This window comes from Caretta caretta, chromosome 4 (genome assembly GCF_965140235.1).
Source record: "Caretta caretta isolate rCarCar2 chromosome 4, rCarCar1.hap1, whole genome shotgun sequence".
NCBI classification, from domain to species: Eukaryota; Metazoa; Chordata; order Testudines; family Cheloniidae; genus Caretta; species Caretta caretta.
In genome coordinates, this window is record NC_134209.1 from 152082196 (window position 1) to 152109069 (window position 26874).

Here is a 26874-nt window from a genome sequence, read left to right on the forward strand (position 1 = left end):
AGGGAAAGAGCAGGTAAAGAGGGTACCTGAGCCCAGCAGATGCTCTCTCTGTGGCAAGCCCAAGTAGCCCAGCCCAGGGAGCTGCAAAGCTGGGTCGCAGATTAGCATTTAGGTGGAGCAGCCACACAACCCCGTCACCCTGCTCGTGGGGTGGGGTGGGGGCAGGATGCAGGAGGGGGGGGCTGAGGCTGCTGCTCTAGCCCTTAAGCAATGGGATGGGGTGAACTGAGACATTTCAGGCCCAGACCCTGTCAGCTGCTCCCTGCACGCTGCAGGGGCTTCGGCAGCCTGGACCTGCTGGCAGGATCAGGGTCTAAGACGTCCCCCTCTCCCCAGGCCCCCGTCACTCAGTCCATTAGACCCCTGTCCCGATAGGGAGCATCTAATTTACTTCCAGGCATTTCTCTTTGCTTTTACTCTTGGCAACGATAACAGGCCCTGCAGCTTTCGCTTTTGCTCTAAGCCAGTTTCACATTCAGCTTCTCCCAGCCCCAGCGGTTCCCCCCAACCTCAAGAAACTCCCCCCCCCCCCATCTCCTTAGGATCAAGCTGCAACATGTGGGCTGCAAACATTGCGGGAAGGGGGGTGGGCAGAGAGGATTTAATCCCAAACAGCCTCCCCTGGGATTGCACCATTTAAATAAAAAAAAACCCCTCGAACATTTCTAGCCACCCAAGTTCTTTTCAAGGCCCCGGACAGAGGGGCTCCTGGCTTTGTGGGACTTCACCTCTCTGGGGCCGAAGCTGCTGCAGGGGGTTTAACATTTAGGTTGCGGAAGCAAAAAAAAACCAAAAAAACAAAAAAGGAGGGGGGGGGATCAGACTTTTGGTGGCTCGATCCCCGTCCCAGGCGGTAGGAGAGGGCGTGGAGGAGGCTTGGATTGGGGTTAGTGCGGGGAGCAAAGATGGGGGGACTCCTGGGATGAGGCGAGGGGGCTCCCCTATGCCAGGGCGCCCCCAAGCGCTGTAAACTGCAACCCCCCCGCCCCGCTGCCGTTTGCTCCAGCGAGCCGCTTTCCCAGCACCGCACGCTCCCCCCCCTTGCAGCCTGACCCCTCCCCGGCTGGGGGCTGGGGGTCCCCCCCCGGCTGGCGGGGCTGGCTCTGCCGGGCGGCCCGTGCGATTGGCTGCCCGCTCCCCGCCCGCCCGTGTTATTTTTCGAATATAAGGACAGGCCGGGGGCTGGGGCGCGCTGTAGCCCGGAGAGAGCCGGAGAGAGCGAAGCGGGGAGCCCGGCTCAGCGCCCCGAGTCCTGCCCGGCGCTCGCTGCCCCCCGGGGGGCGCTTCCCCGCCGCCTCGCTGGATGCTCGCCCCGCAGCGCCCGGCCCCGCATGCCCCGAGCCGCCCCCGGGGTCCCCGTAACAGCCCGAGCCCGGCCCCGCAGCGACCGCCCCGCGCCGCTCCGCATGGACGGCCCGGGCGGCTGCAGCCCTGCCCGGGGCAGGAGCGCGGCGGTGAGACCGTCCCGGCTCCCCGGGCTCTCCGGCGGCTTCCCCCGGGGGGCCAGCGGCCTCTTGTCGCCGGGGGTCCTGTCTCCAGTCACCAACCTGACCCTCAATCTGAACAACCTGGCCGGGCTGGGAAGGTGAGTGCCGCGGCGGCGTGCAAGGGTGGCCGGCTGCCGTGCGGGGTGGGTGCAGTGTGTGTGTGTGTATATCTTGCATGCCCTGTGTGCGTGGATGGTGCGGATGCATTGTATGCAGTGGAGGGGAAGGAGAGGATTGCATGCACTCTGTGAGTATGATGTGGGTGCATTGTATGCAGTGGAGGGGAAGGAGAGGATTGCATGCACTCTGTGAGTATGATGTGGGTGCATTGTATGCAGTGTGGGGGTGGATTGCATGTATATTCCGTGTATTGTATGTGTATCACATGCAGACTATGTTGGTGTGAGGAGGAAGGTGACCCGGCTGCTGAATCTGTGGCGGGGGGGCTATAATGTATTGGGGGGGAGTGAGGGGCTGGGGTTGCCTCCCGTACTTCATATTACCCATGCAGAGGGTGCATGATCAAAATCCCAAACTGCAAAATATTCCCCTCACCCCAAGACCAGCCCCTGGCCCTGATCCCCAGCTGGGCAGGCCCCAGGGCTTAGCTGGTGCATGTGTTCCCCTTCCCTGCTCCCAAAGAGAGGGTTCCAGAACCGGGCAGAGCTGGGCTGTCAGCCCTACCTGCCCTGGGGGAAGGGCAAATCGCCATGCGGCTCATCCGGGAAGAGCGTGGCTGGAAGTTAACTAGGCAAGCCTGATCCTGACCCCGCTCCAGAACCAGCGAAGCTGCCCCTGGTGTGTCTGAGGGCAGAGCCGGGGATGGCAGTGCCCGCTCTGCCAGTGAACGTACAGCCCTAGACCAGGGTGCACGCACAATCGAGCCCCATTAGTGGTGTCCCGATTCATAAGGAGGGACCGTCGTGATCACCTAGCCTGACCCGCTGCATTCCCCGGGTCGGAGATAATTCCCAGAGCAAATCAGGTAGAAAACCAGCCAGTCTTATTTTCTCTTGCTCAGTGTCCCAATTCTCCAGCTGCGGAGACCTGTTTTAAGAGCCGGGCCTAAACAACCAACCATGGCAGCCCTGCTGTGAGGCACCCTAGGCCCTGCTTTTCCTGAACTCAGTGGCAATGTGCAATCTCCCTTGCACCCGTGTTGAGGCAATACCTTCTGAGAGCTGGGCCTCGGGGAACAGATTTTTTCCAAGCTGGCTTTGAGGCCAGGGCGGGGGAAGTTACATGCGGTGTAGTGCATGTTATTTCCATGCCTTTGTTCAAGGCCCAAATGCAGGGGGAACAGAGCTGCTTATGCCCCTTGCAGTAGAATAACTGCTGGAGTGGGATCTGGGTGGGAGCAGCCCGCTACCAAAGCTCAGAATGACTCTGCGCAGGAAGCCGCTGGCTCTCTGCGAGCCATGCCTGTCCTAGCTTCATTTTGCCTGCTTGCTTCCGAGCTTTCTTCTACCATCAGCTGCAGTCTCGACCACATAGTGCGGTGCTAAGGGGCCCAATCCTGCTCTCCCCAGAGGCACGGGTGCAAAGTTCCCCTTGGTTTCGCTGGCGGACCGTGCAAGCTCTGTCCCCGAACCGATGAGTGAACTGAGTTCTCTGCGCTGGTTTCCATGCGTGCAGTTGGTAGGGACGTACAGCCACATACCTGGGAGCAACCTTTGGCCCTTCTCCATTGAGCAGGAGGGCGGGTGTCCAGGATCCTGCTCCACACAGCAGAATAATTTTTTTCACCTCCGGGGGGGTTGGGGAGGAGAGTTTGGGAAAGGAAGGGGTGAAATCCTGGCCCTGTTGAAACCGCTGGCAGTATTGCTTATGGGTTTCTGGATAACTGCGCTGTGGACCAGATCCTGATTCCAGTGATACTACAGGCAATCCCCCCATGGCTTTGTTGGGTCAGGATTTGACCCTAACTCTCGTGGCATCCCCCCATAGATCTGACCCCCAGGACTGAGCCTGTGATGGTTGAATGTGGGTGGTGAGATGATTCTGTTCTGTATGGCTGGGAGTTTGGGGGATTTGTTGTTTCTCATAGGGGCAGGTTGATCAGCGGTATGTGCCCCGGGATGCTGTCTTCCCTTGGAGGCTGGCAGGGCTGTACTTTTCAGGGAAGAGAAAGGGGGTTTTTTTCTTGCAGCCTGAGCCGCTGTGTCTAAGCACATGGCCTAGTACAGAGAGCCTCCTCCAGAGCGGCAGGGTGAGCGGAGACACTGGGCCAGCTGCCTCCTGCAGGTTTCGCAGGAGGAAGCCTGCGTTTGTGCCAGCCCCTCGGACAGAGAAGCCAGTGGTGGTGAGGGACTGGGAGACTTTTTCACAAGCCCCTGAGGTTCCTACTCCTCCTCATTTCAGCCCTCTGCACTCAAAGAACTCCTGTTCTTCCAGAACTACGCAGTGGGTCTAATGCACTCCTGGTGCTAGCCCGGCCCCGGCAGTGGCCTTAGACTGAACAACCATATTCACTCAGCTGTTTCTGAAAATCCACCTTCCTTAATGGCTATTGTGAGGCTTCGTTAACATGTGTAAAGGGCTTTGTACATAGGTGTACAGTGCCCTGCTCAAGCAGTTCTAACAGGGCAGGTCCCAGTAAGGCATTTCCAAGTGGAAGGTGCTGTGGAAATGTTGGACCAGACCCTTCAGGGGGTATAAACCAGTGTCCAGCTCCATGGACGTCTTTGATATCCAGTTTACGCAGCTGAGGATCTGTCCTGTTTTAATCCTCTGGAGATGGACGCTCTGCCGCAGAGTCCATCTCTGACTTTGAGCAAATCACTTCCTCTCTGCCCCCTGGCTTCGCATATCTAAGTGGAGATAAGGGGCCTGCTGCAGGATTATAAAACACTTGGAGGTCCCTGGAGGAAGGGCACTAAACACCATTATCTCTGGCTCATAGCTAACGATCCTTTCAAGCTCCCCCGTCTTCCACCGCCTCTCTCTGGGGATCTCCAGGCTCTGCAGGTGTGAGTGACCGAGCCCGGGATGGCTGGCGACAGCTTTATGCCCATTTTACCAATGAGGTGGGGCTGGTGTCCAAGATTTTCAGTTGCCTTGGGGTGGGCAGGCGGGGCCTCTTTTTGTTTTTTTTGTTGTGTCGCCCACCTGAGGACTCAGCACCTCCTGAAAACCAAGCACTGGGTGTCTCAAGTTGGGCACCCAAAATCAGTGGACACCTATGAAACCGTAGGCCTGAGAGACTCGCCCAAGATCCAGGGACTCTGTGGCTGGGGTAGCATAAGAGAAACCCAGGAGTCCTGAACCTCGGTGCCTTGCCAAACCGCTGTGTCCCCCCCCGCCTCAGCCTAGGTGGGTCATCGTGCCTCTTGCTTTGGCTTCTTAGTAATTGTGTTCTCTGCCCCCCCTCCAGTCCATATGACACCCCAAAGAGGAAGAAGCTGGGGATCGGCTTCAAGAGCGAATGGTCTTCGGTGTCGCAGGACTCCGTCTCGTCTGAGTCGTCGCAGGACTCCGGGTGGTCCGAGTCTTTGGATTCAGGTCAGCACTGCTGTGGTGTGGGGCCACTCCCTTGGCTTTTGTCCCTGGACGCTGGGGCAGGGCCAGGTCTCCAAGTGCAATTGACTTCTGGAGAGTGTAAGGGGGAGGTCTCCCATGTCTTTGTACCACTTCCCCACCATGCAGTTTGCTGTCCTGGGCCTCTCAGGCCAAGCATGCCGAGGCCTGGAATAGCGTGGAGGGGGTACCGTGCTGCAGACTGGGTGTGAGGAGCGAGCGGCGTGGGCCCAGGGGGGAGGCCCAGGACTGGCCCCGCAGGAGGCTGTGGGTCAGGGACACTGGGAAGCGTGCTTACACACTGCCTGCCTCTGGTCCGTGCTGTCCGCAGCTCACTTCCACGTGAACTAAATTCCCTCCCCTTTAAACAGATCCCGGCTGTGTCTGGGCTCTGCCTTTGCTGTCCCCGTCGTGGGGAGAACGTCTGCTAAAGAGACACTCTTCCATTTGGCCCTCTCTCCTCCCTGTGGGGAGAGCCTTCACTTCCCTTCGGGAGCTTCCCGCAATGCTTCCTAAGGCCCAGAGCGTTGCTAGGGTCCCAGGTCCCCAGCCAGCGAGGGATGCTCTGAGTGCAGGGGAAAGGATGCCTAGGAATCCAGCCCTTGCCTGATTGAATTACGATGTATGGACTAGGGACGGACAGTTAATTCCCCCCCCCCCTCCCCCCGCTGGGTTTTGTTTACACTATTATCACTAAAAATGATCTGGGTTGAGTGACCTGCCCCCTGTTTGAAATCTCCTCTAAAGTCCCACCTACATTTAAGCCATCTGTCTGGAATGGGAGCACTGTGTGTGTGTGGGGGAGAAGTGAGGCTGACTTGCTTTTAAGTTATTGGCCATCTCCAGATAAGGGAAACCTTTTATGTGGTGGAGGGGTGTGTGTGATTAAATCAATCCCTCTGGGAAAAGGCAGCAGCTTCTGGCACCTCCTGCACTGTGGGCTCTGGGGGGGAGCTGCAGTCCAGCACCGTTGGCCCAGGGCGGAGTTTGGGGCGGGCAGGGCTTGGAATCTGGGAAGCCTTCGTTCTGTGCCCTGGGGAGAGCGAGAAGCAACTGTATGGAACAAGTTTCTTATTCCCTATGTGGAGGGCAGTGACTGCTGCAGAGCACAGGGCATCAGGACTCCTGGGTTCAACTCCTGTTTCCGGGAGGCAGTGGGTCTTGTGGCTGCCCATGGGGACTGGGAGATAAGACTCCTGAATTCTGTTCTCAGCTTGCCACTGACTTGCTGTGGGCAAGTCGCTTCCCCTGTCTATAAAATGGAGATGAACCGGGGGAGGCTTAATTTAACCTTGGAAAGAACGGCAAGGGCTAGTGTGCTTGGTTCCCCTAATCACAATGAACTTTAAATCCATCTCTGCTTGGCTTGTGGGAAGCTTGGTGGAGAAGTCGGCAGACCTGGCAGTATCTGCCTTTCACCCTGCCGCCATTCACCTCTCCCCAAGAGATGAAATGTATGTGAAGGAAGCTGAGGTTTTGCACCCTTGCTGCTGCTAGGCCCCCACCTCCGTTTTCCTAGGGACTTATCCATGGGTGTTTCATTTGCACAGGAGTTGGGCTGGATTCCCCTGGACAGCTGGACCCAGAACCCTTTGAAGACGTGTAAGTTAATGTCTCCTTTTCCTTGTCACTTGGCCTGTTGGATTCCACTTAACCTGGAAAACAGGGAGCTACAGTATAGCTGGAGTTTTAAGGGTTAATGTGGGAGTTTGGGTACATCTACCTTGTGCGGTGATCCTAGGAAGCCTTGCTAAGCAGGGACAGGCCAGGTTAATTCTTGGATGGGAGACACCCACGCAAACTTAGATGCTGCCTAAGATGGTGTTGGTGACTCGGGACTGGTGCTTTTCTCTGGAAGGCAGCACTGAATCAGCGCATCGCTTGGGGGTGCTGTGCTGCTGGAGATGCCTGTTGTCAAATCAGAGGTGAACTTGCTCATGGCCTTTCAAGTCAGGGCACTTTTTGCAAACCCTGTTTTGAAGTAATTCCGTTCTGCCTCCCAGTATCTCCCCCCCTCCCGCATCAATTCCTGTCCCAAACAGTTGTGTGACGTGTTGCTGTGCACTGTTAAACAGCTTCTGTGCTCCAGCCCAGAGGTGGCTGCATTTCAGTAGTGGGGGAATTGACTCCTGTAATCCAGTATAAAGTGAAATTGTAATTGGATCTACTTTTCCAAGGACTGTCCACAAGTGAGCTTAATCCATTTTTTGGAGAGCGGGGGAAGAAGCCGGGGAGGAGGAAGGGGTGGATTGTTTATCTGAGTCCAGTGCAGTAGCAGTGACTAGCTCCTGAAATTTCATGCCCTGTGAGGTGTAACTAAGCCGACCTAAGCCCTGGTGTAGACACTGCTAGGTCAGCAGAATAAGTCTACGGCCTCTCGGAGAGGTGGATTAACACCAGCGATGGAAGAACCCTCCTGGTGCTGAAGAAAGTGTCTATGTGACCACAATTGTCGTGTTCCTAGCGTAGACATACCCACAGACAGAACTGGTGTTGGCTTCACTTCTGATGCTGCATCCCCAGGCCTTGCTGCCAACTCTCCTTGTGTTGATCGCTGGTGGCCAGGGTATCTGTGCACAGACGAGGCCGTTAAGGGACAGCTGGCATCTCTCCAGAGCCATCTGGCACCTGCGGTTCAAAATGCTGCATCGGCGCAGCTGGGCTGCTGCAGCATTTTAGTGAAGACACTCTACGCCGACGGGAGAGCGTAGTTAATCCCCCTCCCTGAGAGGCAGTAGCTGTTCTGGTGAGAAACTCTCCGATCCACATAGCACTGTCTACACGGCGGGGTTAGGTTGGTGTAACTACATTGCTCAGGGGGGTGGATTTTCACATCTCTGAGTGATGTAGATAGACTGCTATTGGTCTGCAGTGTAGAGCAGGCCCCAGGGGCTCCCGGGCACTGTTGAATCTGGAGCTCAGGCTTTCAATAGATGTATATGGGCAGAGGGTTCATTCTAGTCCCTTTGAGATTTGAGCCTGGAAATCAGTGTTAGTTATTCCATTCTGGACATAGGCTTTTGTTTTCAAGTTGAGCTTAAAGATCTCTGTGCCGGATGGCCATCTGTTACTTCACTGGAGTTGCATCAGCTGAATACTGGGATGAAGGTATTGAGCAATTAGGCCCTCTGGGCTGTGGCTATTGGGGTCTGAAATCTTTCTTGGAGTTCAGAAACCAGCTAGCTGTAGATAGACCACGGGCCAGGTTCATCCCTTGTGCAACTCCCCCAACGGACTGAATCGGCCTCTGCTTCAAACAGAACTCGGCAGAATCGATTGCAAACAGGAAATCGAAGGCAGTGCTCATGAAGGTGCTTTATGTCACCGTTGCTGGGCCAGATTCTGGTTACATGGGTGTAAATGTGGAGTAACTGCTCTCCCAGGTGCAAATCCATTGACCTCCAGAGTCCTGGACAGCATCTCCAAAATTCCTTCCCAGTTGGGTTCAGGTGTGAAGGCAGTAAAAGCGGGAGGGGATCTTAAACCCATCACCCCAGCCAGATCAAGGAGCTGTGGTGGTCTCTGTGGTCTGCTCTTTCTTGCACTGCAGTTTGCTGCTGTGTGGGGCTGCCTGAGTTCCTGTTAACAATTGTCTTGGGCGTGGGGTGCCACCGAAGATTCTTGGTAGTTTTGCATTTGCTCTCAAAAGTCCTTCCCCTTGAATGGCTCAGGATTCCTGTTGTGGGTGGGGGCCGTTCTGAACGGGGCCACTGGAGATCTGGCAGCGAGCGCTAGATGCTGCGTGCAGGGAGAGTCCTAGACTTTAAGGTCAGAAGGGACCATTATGATCGTCTAGTCTGACCTCCTGCACAACGCAGGCCACAGAGCCTCAGCCACCCACTCCTGTAAACTCTCAGGTGTTAGAGCTGGGGGGGGAGGGTGTTTAATCCTGCTTGAAACAAGTGCCAAATGATTCAGTCTGAAACTGGTTTGCACTGGGGTCAACAGCTGCACACGCTGCAGGCCACGGGCGAGTCAGGCCGAGCCGGGCGATTGGGGACCCTCCTGGGCTCTTGGAAGCTCTGTTGTTGATTTTGATTGACATCTGACATTTTAAAAAAAGGCGGTTGCATCTGGGCGAGCGGCTGCTCTCCTCCCGCGATCCCTCACTTGCCCTCCTCGCACCTGCTCTGACGGTTTGGGAGGAGTTTCCCTCCCCCCACTCCCCCCAACAGATGTGCTGGAGAATGTGTAACTTTGGGGTGGAGGTGAACAGATGGTTCCTGGCTCCTCTGCCCACATGCCTGCACTCCCTAAGTGGGCTAACACGAGCTCCCTTCCAGCGGGAGCCCCCTGGGTCACCAGGTGATGGGGATGGGGGGGGAAGGTTGCTAGGCAGGCTGGAGGATTGAATTCCACAAGGGAGAGAGTCCAAAGGTTGCAGCCCCCCCACTCCTCCTGTCCGGAGTGAATTGGGGCTGGGCACATTCTTCCATCTGCCTGGCATTGGGGGGGCCCCCCTCACCCACGTGCTGAGGGGCAGCCCCCTCCCATTGTGCTGCCACACTTCACCCCTCCCGACCAGCTGCTGAGCCCTGGCAACCTCCCCTCCCACCACGGGGCCCATTTACATACAGGTGGAAAGCAGCCGCTTCGGGCCAGTTGCTATAGAAATGCCCCCGCTATCTGGAGCCTGGCTCTGCAGCCCGGCTCACAAAAGGCGCTTTTATTGGCTTCCTTTCTGGGAGAGCTTTGTCCCCGGCTGGCTTTAGGGAGCCCCCCGCCCGCGCCCCGCCCAGCCAAGCTTTGATTTAACTTCATGGGAATCAGAACTAGGTCAGCAGCAGCAACTGCGGCTTCTTGGATTGTTGTTTTCCAAGACCACCCTGTTGTTCAGAGGGCGTTTAATTAATCCGCGCTCCTTCACTCAAGTGGCACGACACGGCTCGTGCACGCAGGGAGCCAGCGTTCCTTTAAGACCCTGCCTGCACAAGGGTTTAAACCTGGCTGACCTCAGCCGTATTCAAACACGGCTTAGCCCCACATGCGACCAGGGCCCTAGTCTGTATGTTGGGGCTTTGAGATCTTGCAGGCTGACAGGCACAATGCAGGACGTGGCCTCAAATTTTGCGGGCTTCTGTTTTTAGGATGCACAACTTGGGACAGCCTGGGTCTGATTTCCTCCCCCATCCCCCCACATAAATATGCAAACAGTCTTTGGGGTGCCTGATTTCCCCCCGAACTCCGTCTGAAGTCACTGGGTGCACAGCATCCCACAGGCCCAGATTCAGAGACACCTGCAATCAGTAGCGACTCTCAACAACCTTGGCTGTTATGACCTTGAGCAGTGTGGGACTGGAACCCAGGTGTCCAGCCTGTGCCGTACTCTAAACACATCACCATCCTTCTGTTATGCAGCTTCCTTGGCTTGCTTGTGGGGCAGGAGGCGTTTGAGGGGATGAAGGGAAGCAGGGTGCTGGAGGTCTGACCCATGGACCTGATCGCTTCTCAGTTACTTTGTTGCTTTTTGGAGCTGTCCGGAGTGACCGGAGACCCACTGTCTCCTCTCCTTTCACCAGCTGGGAAGCCGTGTTGGGCCAGATGGCTTAGTCTCTGGGTGCGTGGAGTATAGCGCTGCTCCCTAGGCTCCTGCTTGTGGAGTGAGCTGTTGAGTGTGTGGAAGGGTGGCCGAATTGGGCCCGGGAGTTAAAACGCCTCCTTAACCTCTCCCTGGGCAGTCAGTGCCACTGTAAGTTGGCTGAGATGCAGGCCCTTTGCTCATGTGCATGTGAACTAACATGCGGCTCTCCTCCCTCTCCTCCTGCAGCTTTGAGAAAGCAATTCTGGAATCAGGAAGAGTTGTCAAAGGGTAAGTGCACTGACCTTTCTTTCCCTCTTTGTAAAGGCTGAATTTTATCCTTCGCAGTCTCTCCTCCCTGTGCTGCACCCCTACATGCATGCTGAACCCAGGGAAGGGAAGGGCCAAGCTCCTCTGGGCAGATCAGGCCGTTTGGATTTTATTTCCCACTTGTGGTAGGATTGATCGGGTCCTGAACAAACCTCTGGCAGCGTCCAGCCGCCGACGTAGAGCCCACATCCATTGCTGTCCTTTGCAGTGGCTGTTTGCCCTCTCAAGAGCTTTTCTCCCATCTTGCCATGTTCAGAGCATCAGTCGCTACAGGGAGAGGCCTTAATGCCGTGTCCAGACCGCTGAGCGGGTCGGGGAGCGGAGCTGCGCTCACAAAGGCGGTGCCCGTCAGCACGGAGCCCGGTTCTCATTCATGCTAAGGCCACTTTCTGCTGCTCCCCTCACGGAAATACTGAGTGTGACTGCAACCCCATTCTGTTCTGAGAGGCCTTTACGCTGCCGGAAGGGTGTAAAGCAGCCTTAATTCGTGCTTAGGAGAATCAAACCCACCTGTGTAGATTACCCCTAGCACTGCCCCTCCTGTATAACAACCTGCACAGAGATTTGCTTCCCCTGCCCTCACTTGTGGGAGGGTCACTTGTGAGAGCTAGTTAGCTGTGGGGTTGCCTGCACCGGTCAGTTCTTGCAGGGTCTCTTGGTGGCTTTTGGGGCCTGAGTGGGAAGGGGAGGGTGGGTTCAGGATGGCACAGCCTCTGGCAGGGGTCGCTGACCAACACTTTTTCCTGCTTTGTCTTTTTAGCAACAGATTCCCCGTCCGGAGGATCCACTCCCTGCCGGTGAGTTCCCATCTCCCCTCTGCGGATCTGATCACACGGCCAGAAGTGCCGGCTTCGGGGAAACCCAAGGGTGACAGCTACTGACCTGCTGCGGCCAGGGTGGCTGGGGCTGGCTGGATGCTGTGTTGGCCAAGGAGATCTGGCCAGGGAGGAGCCCACGGCTGCTGGCCCATGACAGAGGGGAGGGATTCAGCGTTTTGGGGGTGCAGCTCATCCATTAGGGGGTGAGTGCATTGCTACTTCCCCGACCCCCCCGTTTTCCTGTGTCTGGGCTAGAAGTGTCTGTAATGGGCTCTGAAGGGAACAGCATCCAGCACACATAATGGGTCAGTCCCCTGTCACGTGCTTGAGTGGGGGTAGAAAGAGCCCCCAGGTGCTGCACTGAAGTGGGGAAATAGGTGACCCACGGATGGCAAACCTGTGTCAGAACCGTGGACCCTGGAGAGACCACAAGAATGGCCAGACTGAGGCAGACCAATGGTCCATCAAGCCCAGTATTCTGGCTTTTGACAGTGGCCAGTGCCAGGTGCCCTAGAGGGAATGAACAGAACAGGGCAATTATCAAGTGATCCACCCCCTGTCAGCCAGTCTCCGCTTGTGGGGAAGGGCCCTGAATGGTGGCGGGAGCCTGTGTGGCAGCAGGTTTGATGATCTCTCCCCCCTCTCGTCCAGGAGAGGCTCCTGGGCACCAGTCCTGCCCTGAAACACATTTCCAACGGCAAGGAGTTCAGCAGCCCGGAGACACATGAATGGCCCTCGCGCCGGAAAGAGAACAAGGAGAATGTGAGTCGGGAGGCAGAGAAGGGATGGACTGGGGATGTGACGGGGGAGCAGATTTCAAGAGCTGTCCCAGCCCCACCACTGAAGAAAGGAGCAGGGTGGACTTGTCCCTTACAGCCCATTTCTTGGGGCCGTACCCCATCTCGTTCCTGCTGGATTATGAAGGGGTCTCGCCTTCTGGAGATGTTCCTAGATACTGAGCCTGAATTCTCTGCTCAGTTTCATCCTAAGCCTCTTAGCTCCAGCCCCTTCAGCCCTCCAGCGGCTGCCCCTTTCTGATCAGCCTGACCCTCCCATCTCGCGAGCCCAGAAAAGGGCTGGTCTCAGGGAGGTGGGACTTAGCCCTGGGCTTGTGTTGCCTCTGTCCTTGGCAAACCATTGTGCCTTGGCCCGGGGAGAGCCGGTGTGAGTGGCACAAGCCCTTCAGTGTTGGTGACTGAGTCATGTCCACTTAAGCCAGGGCTGCGTCCTGCTCGGATGGCGTGTTGCTGGCAAGCAGTCCAAGCGGGGGTGGCCTAGAAGGGCTGGGCAAAATGCCTGTGAAGTGCATCCCCGGTCGGGTAACGTTCAGGCCTTTGGCCTTCGCAGGCGGGGTTTGTATTTAAGATACCGCTGAGGCCCACGAATCACAGCCGGCTTCACCCCTTCGATGGGAGCAGCGAGAAGGACCCTTTTGCACAGAGACCAAACTCCGCCCCAGACCTCCTGGTGAGTGCGGGTCTGGGGTGTGGGGGGGTGTGCATGGCCATAGTGGGGAGATCTGGAGCATAGCATGGTACCAGCTGCACGTAACACCTGCTGTTAATGTGGTGATGCCAGGACCCGGGAGCCTGTGCCCGTGAAGCTGATGCAGGGTCCCTCTTCATGTTAATCCCTATCATCTGCATAGCACCTGGGCTGCCGTATGGACCGGGGTGGAGATGTGTAAATACAGAAGCTACCTGTGGCTGAAATGCACCTGCTTCTGGGGCAGGGTACAGTCGGTGTCTAATAGTGACTGACTGTCCGGGACAGGAGGTGAAGGAGGTACCAGTCCAGGGTCTGTCCCTTGCTCTGGTTACTGTGCACTGGTCTGGCAGCACCCGGCAGGCAGCAAGCTAGCTCAGTGCTTTGGGATCCCTAATTGCTACAGGTGGCCGTGACTTTGGGTCCACGTCTTGTGCCATGGCTTTGCACTTACTGGTGGCTTGTCCCCCAGTTGCACGCCTCCTTTGTCAGAGGAGGCCTCCCTCAGAGCCCCGCATCATGGCAGGTCCCGCAGCCAGACGGCTCCTGCTCGGTCTGCGGCCCCCAGGCACACTCTAACCCCTCCCCCTTCGCTGTGTGCTCCCCAGTGTGGCACCCCCGAGAAGGAGAACATGGGGATGGAAGCCGAGAGCCCGGTGAGCCTGCGCCGCTCCTCCCTGACCTCCTTCGTGACCGAGGAGGAGGATGATGGGTTTATGATGATCCTGGACGAGGAGGAGCTGAAGGTACAGCATGCACGTGGTCATCCCTCGCGGCCTCCTAACATCCTGCACCCCAGCTGCTCCTGCAGGCTGCTGGATCGTAGCTTGGGGAGTGCTGGCTTCGGGAGCTAAGCCTCGAGCCTGTGCTCCCATCCTGCTCCGAAATGGAGCACAACCCCATCCCCCTGGCTCATGCGTTGCCACCCAGCCCCTCGCTCCTTCCTGGCCTCCCTCGAGCAGGGGATGTGCTGCCCTCTTCCCCGGGCTGTCTGACGATCCACCACACTCAGTCTGGATGACCTGCCAGTCCCTCCCCTGTACCTGGGTGGTCTCTGACTCCAGAATCACAAATGTATGTTCATGGGGCAAATATAGCTAGCAATCTGCAGAGCGCAGGTCTTAGGGAAACCCTCCAGCCCCTGCTGAGAGCCAGAGAGAACCACGGGGTCTGTCTGGCTCCTGCAGCCCCTCAGTAGCTTGTGATTTGCCAACTCCTGTCTCAGTCTCCCTGCCAAGAGGGGAGGATGGGATGGGGCTGGTGGGAATCCATTGCCTCATTCTTGGTGTGCATTGCCCTGATCCCGCTGCCTCTTCCTCAGAGCGATGCAGACGTGCCACCGGGGATGGAGAACCTGCTGACTGCCCCACTGGTGAAAAAGGAAGGCGCTGATCTGGTATGTGGAAGCCTGGTGCAGGGTTGGGGCCTCTCCTTCCAGGGAGCTTGCAGGGGGTGAAAGGTGCCGGGCGAGCCAGCCCGGAGACCGTGTTCCCCTTGTTCTGAAGGGGTGCCCGTGTGCTCTCTGCCAACGACTGGCCTTCGTGCTGGGGTCAGTCTGAGGCAGGCCTGCTGGGAGACCTTTCTAGAAAGGCAATTGATGTGCAAGGAGCAAAGGGCCAAGCGGTGGGGGGCGGGGTTCTGCACCTCATTCTCCTCCCTGAGCCCCACTGACGCCAAATCGGAGTTGCTCCCCCTCCCGGGTGTGGCTGGGAGCAGAATTGGGCCCATGGCCTCTTTGTGTCTCCTAAACCAAGCGTGAAGCCAAAATCAGCGTGTCTGGGTCAAACTGCCCCTCCGGGATGTGAAATGGGGCAGACAAGACCTGCCCCTCCCAGGCCGCAGCAAACGGCTGCCCTGCCCTCCATGCCCATGGGGGAGCGAGAGGCCAGAATGAGGCTCTAACCACGTCTCGCTTTTGTCTCTGCAGAGGTTGGTGAGACGCAGCAAATGTCGCCAGCTCTTCCGGTCCCCCTCCATGCCCAGCAGTGTGATCCGGCCCATCCTGAAGCGTCTGGACAGGCCGCAGGACAAAGACACTCCGGTCAAAACCAAGAGGCGGAAGAGTGTGGCTGGCACCCCGATCGAGGAGAAGGCAGAGGAGCCGGTAGGTGATACAGAGACGGACTTGGGGCCAGGGACATCTCCCTCTCCATTCCCTGGCTCCAGAACCTCCCAGCCCAGGGAGGGCTGGCTACTAGACATACTGGGGTATGCTTCGAGATCTCCCTTCTCCTCTGCCCCGCCGAAGCCTTCAGCAGGAAATCACTAGCTAGGGCTGTACTGTAGGCATTTGGAATGGCCCAGCCGGCCATCGGAAATCAGTGGATGGTAGGGGAAGCCTCTTGGCTAGCTCCGCCATGTCATACGTCCTTCTCTCCCAGCGCTGGAACATGGGCCCCAGCACTTTGGCAGTCGAGGGGCGCTGTCCCTTTAAATGGGAGGTGTTTTCCCCATGCCCTGCTCCTCCCAAATCCGTTTTTCTTCATTCTTCCCTCCTCCTGCTATCCTGGGAGGAGCAAGCGATTCTCTGCTGTAACCCAGCTGGAATCTCCCACCTCCGCATAGCTCGCAGGTGCACCAGCCTGTCGCCCACAGACCACAACGCGAGCTGAGCCCCCACAAGGGGCAAGGAGCCACTAGGAAAATGGGGCGGGTGAGACCTAAGAGTTACGGCCGAGAGGAGTCTCTGTCAAGCGCTGTTGCAGCCCTTGTGAGCCTGATACTTGGCTGCCGTGTGTCCTCCCTGGCACTCCCGCGAAGCGGCTGTGAGATGTTCCTGCATCAGAACCCTGCTGTCCCTGTCTCTCGCTCCTGGTGCAGAGTCTAAGGAACTACACCACATTCAAGGCACTGGAGGAGAGGGATCCAGACCCACAGACTTGGATAGGGCTGATAACATGAGTTAAAGGCTGCAGGCTTCTTGCCTCTTTAGATTCTGGCACCCCCATGTGGTAAAACCAAGATGGACAAAAGTGAATTAACTATATAGCTGCAAAATCTGGCCAGGATTGGTGATCCATGTGTCTGTGCTGGGAACGTAAATGTCAGTGATCATAGTCTTTAGGGCCAGATTGAACAATTACCAGGGTTGTGGTCGATTTTTCCATCACTGACAATTTTTGAATCAAGATGGGATGTTTGCCTAAAAGCTCGGCTCTAGGGATTATGGTGGGGCAGGTCTCTGGCCTGGGCTAGGCAGGAGGTCTGACGAGATGATCATGAGACCATCATGAGAGATGGTCGCTTCTGCTTTGCAGTCTGCGGAAGCATTCTCGTCCTCTTGTCTGGCCTCCTAGCTAGCCCAAGCCGGAGACCTCCACCCCGGGTTCCTCCGCCCAGAGCTGCTAGCTGCATTCTCATAGAGAAGGCTCTCTGGTGTGGATTTGACATCCAGTCTCGGTTTCCTCCTAGAAAGCACGGCTGTTGCGCTCCAGGTCCTTCTGCCATGATGAGATTGAGAACATCTTGGATAATGACCACCGAGAACTCATCGGGGACTTCTCAAAGGTATTGGGGCTGGGGTGGGGGAGAAGGAAAACCCCTTCATACTAAATCAACCAAAATGAACCTCCCCCACCCCCAAAAGCTATTGAACCCTTCCCCGGGCTGTGTTGGAAACCCAGTAGCCGCCTGCCCTTTTATGGGCCGTGAAACGGACTAGACGCCAACGTGAAACAGACCAGTCGAATGTCCTTGTCCAAACGGAAGGGAATGCCTGTTTGTTTGTGAATCGTGCCTGGCATGTTACAGACAACACAAGGGTGGTGGATTCTTCTGTCTTGCCCCCTTCCTTCCACCTATGCCAACTTTATAAAAGCGACGAGATCAAAATGGTCATGCCAGCTCCTCCCCAGCTGTACAATTACAACAGGAGAGAGGGCAGAACTGGTCCCACTTTGGGATTTCCAACCCCACAGATGAACGATTGGTTTGAAAGAACTGTCTGCCTTGGGGTGGTAAAGGAATGATTTCTTTTGGTCTTACTGAGTCTTATTAAAACTCTTCTAAAAATGTAACCTTTGCCCCCCAAGTGAATTCATAGTGCCCCTTTATAAAGTTCTGATCTGAGGTATTGGTAATGCAGGGAAATGCCCTAAAAACCATCACCCCAGCTCCGGATACATTCCACAAGGAAAGAGCTTAACTGCAGTCGCTAACTGCTCCTTTGTTGTAGGCCTATCTTCTACAGACTGTGGAGGGGAAACATCAGGACTTGAAATACATCTCCCCAGAAATGGTAAGGAGGCAACTAATCGTGACTAGGGCTGCAGGTTTATCACAGTGCAGTAAAAAGTTAGACACTGTGATTTCTTGTTTCGTCTGACTTCTGTCTGACTTCCTGCAGGAAGGCTTGGAGTGGGTCCCCTGCCCTGTGTGGAGGGGAGCCCCTGGGGTGGTGGGGCAGATGGTTCCACTGTGTCCTGCAGGGATGGGCTCCGCTCTTTACTCTGGGCATTACAACCTGGCGCACGGGGATGCAGCATCACTCACTCAATCTCGCATGCGTCACTGTCTTGGCCTTAATGGAGGAGTAGCAGGGCCAAGCTTGAGTGGTGCTGTGATCCCGTGTTGTAGCTTGGAATGGCCAGAGCAGGGAGCCAAGTACGGGGTGAGTGGGGGAGGTTTACTTTCCAGCCTCTCCCTCCCCCAGCCTCTCGTCCTCCAACAGGCTGGGATTAGGGTAAAGGTGCCGGGGCAGAGGGTGCTGCTGTGGCTGGCTGATGCCCCCTCATTTGCAATATACCTGTGACTTGTACTAAATCTGGTCCGTGACTTCGCCGTGACCCCCTGCAGCCCTCACTGTGACCATCAGCTGCTTAGGCCTGATTCTGCAGCCCAGAGTCTGAACTCCAGCTGTTTAGCCTGCGCGGGGGCAGCAGGGCCAGGCCCCTGGGAAGCGGGGGCTTGTTTAGACCAGTGGAACAGCACAGTCCTGCGTCAAGCAACCGTGTGCTTTTCTTCTCTCCGCTGCAGATGGTGGCCGTACTGAACGGCCAGTTCAACAGCCTCCTTGAGAACTGTGTGATCGTGGACTGCCGGTATCCCTACGAATATGAAGGAGGTCACATCAAGGTCAGAACCGCTGCCTTGTTTGTCTCTGTTTAACCTTGACAGGCAGCATGGCCCAGTGGTGTGAGCACAGGAGCGAGTGCCGGGGAGTTCTGCTCTCCTCCATGACCCTGTTTCAGGCAAAAACAGTAAAATGTTTGGGTGCCTAGAGTTTGGCACCCAAACAAGTGGGATGATTCTCTTCAAGATGCTGAGCTCATAGGAACGGCCATACTGGGTCAGACCAAAGGTCCATCAAGCCCAGTATCCTGTCCTCTGACAGTGGCCAATGGCAGGTGCCCCAAAGGGAATGAACAGACAGGTTATCAAGTGATCCATGCCCTGTCACCCAATCCCAGCTTCTGGCAAGCAGAGGCTAGGGACATCATTCCTGCCCATTCTGGCTAATAGCCATTGATGGACCTATCCTCCATGAATCTATCTAACTCCCTTTTGAACCCCATTATAGTATTGGCTTTCACAACATCCTCTGGCAAGGAGTTCCAGAGGTCGACAGTGCATTGCATGAAAAAATACTTTCTTGTGTGTGTTTTAAACCTGCTACCTGTTTCATTTGGTGGCCCTTGTTTTTGTATTATGAGAAGGAGTAAATAACATTTCCTTATTTACTTTCTATATACCGCTCATGAGTTTATAGACCTCTATCATATCCCCCCTTAGTTGCCTCTTTTCCAAGCTGAAAAGTCCCAGTCTTATTAATCTCTCTCCTCATACGGAAGCTGTTCCATATCCCTAATCATTTTTGTTGTCCTTTTCTGAACCTTTTCCAATTCCAATATATCTTTTTTTGAGATGGGGCGACCATATCAGCACGCAGTATTCAATGTGTGGGCGTACCATGGATTTATACAGAGGCAATTGTGATCTTTTCTGTCTTATTATCTATCCCTTTCTTGATGATTCCCAACGTTCTGTTTGCTTTTTGGACGGCTGCTACACACTGAGTGGATGATTTCAGAGAACTATCCACAATGACTCCCAAGATCTTTCTTGAGTGGTAACAGCTAATTTAGACTCCATCATTGTATATGTAGAGTTAGGATTGTTTTCCAATGTGCATTACTTTGCATTTATCAATATTCAATTTCATCTGCCATTTTGTTGCCCAGTCACCCAGTTTTGTGAGATCCTTTTGTAGCTCTTCACAGTCTGCCTGGGACTTGAAGTTGTGAAGGCTAGGGCTATAACCAGGTTTAAAAGAGAACTGGATAAATTCATGGAGGTTAAGTCCGTTAATGGCTATTAGCCAGGATGGGTAAGGAATAGTGTCCCGAGCCTCTGTTTGTCAGAGGGTGGAGAGGGATGGCAGGAGAGAGATCACTAGCTCATTACCTGTTAAGTTCACTCCCTCTGGGGCACCTGGCATTGGCCACTGTCGGTAGACAGGATACTGGGCTGGATGGACCCTTGGTCTGACCCAGTATAGCCATTCTTATGTTCTTATGTAACTATCTTGAGTAGTTTTGTATCATTTGCAAATTTTGCCACCTCACTGTTTACCCTCTTTTCCAGATCATTTATGAATATGTTAAATAGGACTGGGCTCAGTACAGATCCCTGGGGGACACCACTATTTACCTCCCTCCATTCTGAAAACTGACCATTTATTCCTACCCTTTGTTTCCTATCTTTTAACCAGTTACCAATCTGTGAGAGGACCTTGCCTCTTATCCCATGACAGCTTATTTTGCTTAAGAGCCTTTGGTGAGGGATCTTGTCAAAGGCTTTCTGAAAATCTCTAAATATACTATATCCACTGGATCTCCTTTGTCCGCATGCTTGTTGACCCCCTCAAAGAATTCTAGTAGATTGGTGGGGCATGATTTCCCTTTACAAAAACCATGCTGACTATCTCCTAACAAATTATGTTCATCTTTGCGTCTGACAATTTTGTTTACTATAGTTCTCAACCAGTTTTCCCTGTACTGAAGTGAGGCTTACTGGCTTGTAGTTGCCAGGGTCACCTCTGGAGCCCTTTTTTAAAAATTGGTGTCACATTAGCTATCCTCCAGTCATTTGGTACAGACACTGATTTCAATGATGGGTTACAGACTACAGTTAGTAGTCCTGCAATTTCACATTTGAGTTCCTTCAGAACTCTTGGGTGAACCATCAGGTCCTGGAGACTTATTACTGTTTAGTTTATCAATTTGTTCCAAAACCTCCTCTACTGACACCTCAATTTGGAACAGTTCCTCAGATCTGTCACCCAAAAAATGGCTCAGGTTTGGGAATCTCCCTCACATCCTCAACAATGAAGACCGATGCAAAGAATTCATTTGCTCCTGCAAATTCCCTTCCCTTGAATGGGGGTACAGGTGCTTAGTGGGTTTGTGGGCACTGGACAGAGATCCCAGGAGCATACAACAATGGTGGATGCAAACACTGCTGTTGGCAATGGGTCGGGGAGGGGAAATGCTGGTTGTGTAGCATAGTTCACCCATTGCACATGCTGAGTGATGAGCAGTGGCGCAGGGAATCAGGCCCTTAAGCCCTCTCGTTTCTTAAGACCTCAGTGGTCCTGTAGGGTGTTACACCTCCTGCTGCTTCTCTGGATCAGTGAGAAAGGGGAGGTCTTTCCTGCTGCCTCTGACTTGGAAATGCCGTTTCCTCCAGGGGGCTGTGAACCTGCCTCTGGAGCAGGACGTAGAGGACTTCCTGCTGAAGAACCCCATCGTCCCGTTCGACGTGCAGAAGAGGGTGATAGTGATATTCCACTGTGAATTTTCTTCGGAGAGGGGTCCCAGAATGTAAGTGGGCCACAAGCTGTGTGGGAGCTACACGTCCTCCCAACACCCTTGTCTACCGGCCACAGAGGAGGGGTCTCTGTTTAGACACTAGTGTACTTAAAAGAGCTTGAAACGATGTAGCTGCAGGAGGTGGTTAAGGACCCAGTTTGACTGTACCAGTCAGGAATTGTTTGAACGATCCCTGGCATAGTGATGCCATCCCACCAAATTATAGATCCCAAGATGTTGGGACGGGTACAAAGCGGTTAATCCGTCCCTGAGCCATTGGGTCCCCAAGAAACTTGTGTGTTGACAGATCAACCTACAAGACTAAATGATAGACAATTGCCTCCTGGATCTAAGCTTCTGGAGGACTTTGTTGTCCATTGACTCGCTCTGTCTGGCTTGTGGTCCTATAAGCACTCCAGCACTGCGGTCTTTCTGTCTGAGTGCAACAGCCTGTCTTATTGGGAGAGAACCGAAAGAATCTGCGCTCTTGACCACTCATGGTCTGGGTGAATCCCAACTCTAGGGTTCTCCCTGCAGCTTCCACATCAGGCTAAATCCTCCCTTCCGGACACTGGGCCTGACCCTTCTCTAACCAGCAGAAACCCGGAGCGATGCCACCGAGGTCTGTAGCTGATTGAGGGATCGTGCAGTGCTGCTGTCTCATTCAGGCTATGAAATGCAGCCACCTCTAGGGTGGAATGTATTTGGGCCAAAGGTGCTATGGAAAATGGTGGGCCAGATCCTTAGCCCAACGTACATTGGCCCAGCTCTGACTTCAGAGCAACTAGCTAAGGATCTGGCCCAATCATTCCATGGCACAATGGCATTCAGCGCAGTCCCTTGTGTGCGCAAAATTAAACAGGGTCAGATGATCTTTAACCTCATGCTTCTGTGTCTTGAAGGTGCCGGTTTGTCAGGGAAAAAGATCGGGCACGCAATGAGTACCCCAACCTACACTATCCGGAACTGTACATCTTGAAAGGAGGATACAAAGAATTCTTCCCGCAGTACCAAGTAAGTCATGGCGGAGTCTTCCTGTCAGTGAAGTGTGTGTCTGTCCATCCCAGAAGCCCTGCCTTTGGCTGGGGGCACCCACTGGTGCAATGGGAAGCATAGCCGAGTGTGTGACTAAGGTTTGTGTTACCCGCTCCGAGGTTGGCAGATGCCAGGTGGCAATGGCATGCACCAAAATACCTTCCCTGCCCCAGCGCATTCACCCTCTGGAATGGGGACAGCGGGTATCCTGGAAGCAAGAGGTTCCAGGGTCTGTTTAAAACCTCCAGATTTTGAGCCTTTGCAGAACCTGCAGCTGAGTGCCGCGTAACGGCAGAATAAGGGGACCCAGAGAGCAGGACGGGTCTTAAAGTGAGACTTAGAGAAGGGAAGTGACTCATTGTACACAGACTGGGGGAGCTTGAGACACAAGAGAGCTGCATTTCCCCTCCCTGGGGACTGGGGCATGATGGGGTGTGAGGTCATGGTTGAAGGAGAGGCCTTGTGAGCGGGGCTGGTGGTGACTGAGTCCATGGCAAGTTTAAAAACCAAATAGGGGGATTTCCAGGTGGCTGCAGGAAGCCAGCAAAGGGGCCAGTGTCTCTGGGTGGGGTTTGTTGATTAGCCTGTGAAGGGGACCAAGGACAGGGCCAAGAGCAGTCTGGCTGCAGTGCCTTGGGCCCTCCTGGCATTGTCACCGGTTTTAGACACTGCTGTACGTCTGGCCGCTCTTAGCAGGTAAACCAACAGCTGTTCCAAAGGGCTCTTGACTGTAGCAGAGTTGTGGGTGGGAAGGGGCTCAGGCCCTGCTTGGGGTCACCCTGGGGGCGGTTGGCCATTCTGTTAACACGAGCCCTGTGCGTCTGTCCCCAGGCGCACTGTGAACCTCGGGACTACCGTCCCATGCACCACGAGGACTTCAAGGAGGACCTGCGGAAGTTCCGCCAGAAGAGCCGCACGTGGGCAGGAGAAAAGAGCAAGCGGGAGCTGTACAGCCGCCTCAAGAACTTCTGAAGGGGGACAGGGTCGGGGGGCCACAGGGCGACTGCCACATGCATTGAAGAGAGACTTGACACACCTTGCCGCAAGGCTCGGGCTGGTTCCCAAGGTGAGAACCGTTCTGCTGAGCCAGTTTCTTTGGACACGGTTGGAGATCCATCTACTCCTTGGCCAGGAAGCCATGGGACAGAGTAACACACGCACATACCTCCCGTAACCGCACATACCTCCCATAACGACAGAACTGTGTGGCGCTCAAGGGCTTCTGAATCCCCTGGGCTAGTTGCCCTCTCCATGCTGTGAAACTCCTACTGGGGGTAGGATTTGTAGCTCTGACATTGACCCAGATCCTCCATGAACGTGTGGTTGCACTGGACATAGAAGCTAGGCTGGATATTTCAGGTACTATGCGAGGATCGGTTGACGCTGTCCAAGTCTGCGTGTTTCAAGTGCCGACTGTTCTCTGACCTGGTTGGTGGGATCATCTTTCAGTATCTGCAGCGGCACCTGCCCTGCCTTGAGGAGGTGAAAACCAGTGCGCTGTCGAGCATCCACCAATGGCCGCAAGAGGTGTGAGTGTTGCATCAGCCCCCTGCAAGCTGTTCTGAGTGTGGATGTGTGTGTCCACAAGCTTCAGGCTCTGGAAAGGTTAAACAAACCAAATGCAATCGGAAGCTGACTCGGGGGAAGGTCCTGCTTGACCGAGATCTTCATTTTGGCCCAGCTCAGTGTTTTAGGGCCTCCTGGAGCCGCATGGCCCTTGGGTGCAGTGTGGATTGCTGTCTTAGCCAGGGACGTTGTTTGTCCTTTTAATCTTACATGCATTGTTTAAATCATGGCCAAGAGTGGGAATGCTCCAGGGGCGGGGTGGGGGTGTTAAAAAAGGGCCTCAGGGTCTGGGGGAAAGCTCCAGGATTTGCCAAATTCAGTGCTGAAAAAAGCTCTGCTAGACAGGCACCCCAGTGCCTTTTTTAATCTGCTCTTGAGGTCAGAGACCGTTCCCTTAACACCTTCCAGGTCACACCTAGAGTGCCTGTTTGTGGCACAAGGTGGAAATACCAACTTCTGCCTGAGGCAATGCTGCTGGGCAGGACTTGTGACATGACTGAAAGCAAATCCCGTGAGGCGCCTAGATCAGAGGGTAGCGAAGCATCCAACCTCTGGACTGCGGCGGTCCTGCTAGGCTGCAAAATTGCTTGCTTCAGGGGACCTTGGTTAGCCTAAACTGGCCACTTTATCTCCCTCCTAGGGGAGGTGGGGAAGGCTCTGCAGCCTGAGGATTGGCTTTGCTTTCTCCCTCTACATCACAATGCTCAGTTCAGGGAGGCAGCGGAGTCTGGTGGTTAGAGCCGAGCCTGGGGAAGTCAGGGCTTGGTTTCTTGAGTTAGGCTCTGGGCTGGAGTCTCCTCTTAATTACAGGTGTGTAAACCCAGTTTAGCTCCGTTGACTTCAGTGGGGTCAATCCAGATTTGCATCAGGGTAAAACCGATTAGGGCTTTAACCTCTCGCTGCCTCAGTTTCCCCATCTACGTGTTTTAGGATTTGACACTGCTGCCCATCACTGTAGTATCTGACCGCCTTCCACAAATACTGACCTGTCTTTGCACAAGTGGGCGAGGGGTAAAAACGCCATCCGGGGAGCTTGTTGTTGTGCAAATGTATCTTTTGTAGGCTAGCTTGTGTTCTTCTCTGTGACCGGTGGAATTCTGGGGCCTGATTCACCATTGCGATGCTCAATGAGTGTAATTGCGCTGAAACAGTAGGAACCTGACTTCAGGGCTATCCCACGGGTGTATCTAATGGGTAATAACTAGTGTGAATTGACCCGATGAAACCAAACAGGCTGTGAAACCAAGAATCCTGCAGCCTATCCGAATAGCCATGTACTAAAACCACCTGGGAGAAACTCTTCCATCACGTGTTCTGTGATCATCCTGGGCAGCTAGGGCTGTGTTGGCCCCTCTGGCGCTTCCTAAGTGAAGGCGACCGCAAGGATTGAATCTAACTTAATAGCAAGAAACTAGAAGCACTGGGATGCCCACACCGGGGCTCAGTTAGCAGCGATGTGGGAAAAGCACTTAAACCTAATTTGCAGCTAAAGAGCAAGACTGGCTGTAGCTTTGTGCCTGTGTAAGGGCCTGATGCTCTGCTTGCTCTGGCGTAAATCAGGAGTAACTGCATTGGAGTCAGAGTGAGGACGGTGTCCTGTGAAAGGGGAGGCGAGATCAGACGGTGCCTCTGGCACCAATCCGAGTTCTGAATCATTGGGAACGTTAACTCTTCGATTGCATCTGACGCAAGGTGTGTGTTGGGTTTTTTTAATTATTTAACAGATTTTGTATTTTAATAATACTATTTCCGGATACGTTCAGCGATTTTTATGTGGTGTGGGGGGAGGGTTTCCAGGGTTATCTTTCATGTATATTTATGACCCAAAACTTTCCAATGTGTTCCAATGTCTATTTTTACAAATGATCAAATCAGTCACTCGTGGATGCAACAAGAATAAAACCCCCTATGTAGCTGGAGGCTTAAACGATGTACCGCTTGTAGCCCACACAGTGGGCTGGATTCTGAGCTTGCATCTTCCAGCGTAAGTATGGAGCAATGGCATTAACTTAAGTGGTGGTAACTCGAGCTTTAAACCAATCTGGCCCGCACAATGGAAATGCTACCCGATCCGAACTTACACTGGTGTAAATGACACCATGAGGTGCAAGGCAGCAGAGAATCAGGCTAAACTACCCTCCAGTGTAAATTTCCTGCCTTTAACATAGGGGTGCTCTGCCTCTACCGCGGCCTGTGTTGTACAGGAAACTCATTGGACTGAAGCTGATTGCCAGGGTTGGGTATTGTGAGCTGCGTGATTGCTTTGTTTTCTTTGTCTGTACATTTGTGTTAAAAGTTTTACACCCCCGTCATGACTTATTTCCCAAGGCATCTCCTTGTTTCCTCTGCAGTGATGTGTAACCAAGAGAAAAATAAACTTCTGTGTCAAAAGTACACCTTGTGCAATCAGTGTTTTTGAGCTTTAACTGTATCCACTACCAAGGGAAGAGGCTTGTCAGGTCAGGTTCCTTGAGTTTGTTCTTCAATCTACTTGACTTTCCTGGTTTTATACCAGGAGAATCCAGCTCCACATGTGCGAACTCTTGTGAAAACTGCACTGATGTAGCCACACCCAGAGCAAACTTACACTACGGCCCTCCTGCACAGGCACAAAATAGCTTGCCCCCGTAAGTCCCTGCTGTTCTGAACTGCTAGCATTTCACATCCACTTTGCACACACCCAGTGCGACAATGGCATGAGCCTTCAGGTTGCCATTTATTTCTGTGGTGCTGCAGGGCACTTTATGGCCTAGGGAGGTGTAGCAGCCTCTCCGGCCGGGTCAAGCCTGTGAATTCCTTGCAATCCTGCAGGGAGGCAGTCAGAGACCATAAAAGCTTCCAACTTTCCAAGCTCCACACACCACTTTTCCCCACAACAATTTCTGGGATGAGCAGAGCCCCCAAGGAAGGGAATTCTGGGCCAGGACAGTGGGGCCCTGGGCTCTTTAAGAGGAATTTGCAAAGGATCCTGCTAGGTGCATGAGCACGGATCGCAAGCTGTGGTTGTGTAACTGGCACAAGCCTAACTCTGCTCCCTTTGCCCATGCAATGGCCCAGTCGGCAGGTGCAACCCCATCCGAGCTCAGCAGGCCCAAGACTCAGTAGGCAGGTCTCCACCAGATAATGGTGGAATGACATTTGTACAGCTGGGTGCAGATTCATTGTAGACATAGGGCTAATATTAGTGCCTGGGCGTTGTGCTGGGCTTCTGCGTGGGGTGATGGGGGAGATGCAGGAAATCTAAAACCTGCTGCTGTAAGGGCCTCGTCTTCCAAACGTCTGGGCTATTTAAGGCCTGATTCGCACCCACT

At 54.3% G+C, this 26874-nt stretch overlaps 1 protein-coding gene across 2 annotated transcripts; it reads left to right on the forward strand.

Moving 5' to 3' along the window:
* The first annotated feature begins 1178 nt into the window (after positions 1–1178).
* CDC25B (cell division cycle 25B) lies at positions 1179–25957 on the forward strand. Of its 2 annotated transcripts, none has more exons than XM_048846451.2 (16): positions 1179–1585; positions 4861–4988; positions 6554–6605; positions 10771–10812; positions 11612–11648; positions 12321–12431; positions 13017–13136; positions 13763–13900; positions 14476–14550; positions 15082–15258; positions 16566–16661; positions 17329–17391; positions 18129–18227; positions 20841–20974; positions 21865–21976; positions 22829–25957. In XM_048846451.2, exons 1-16 carry the CDS (start codon positions 1332–1334, stop codon positions 22967–22969), a joined length of 1779 nt encoding a protein of 592 aa, XP_048702408.2. In that variant the 5' UTR covers positions 1179–1331; the 3' UTR covers positions 22970–25957. The 2 variants fall into 2 exon arrangements, with proteins under 2 accessions (XP_048702408.2, XP_074984278.1); XM_075128177.1 differs by lacking the exon at positions 1179–1585 and adding an exon at positions 1665–1795.
* The last annotated feature ends 917 nt before the right edge of the window (positions 25958–26874 follow it).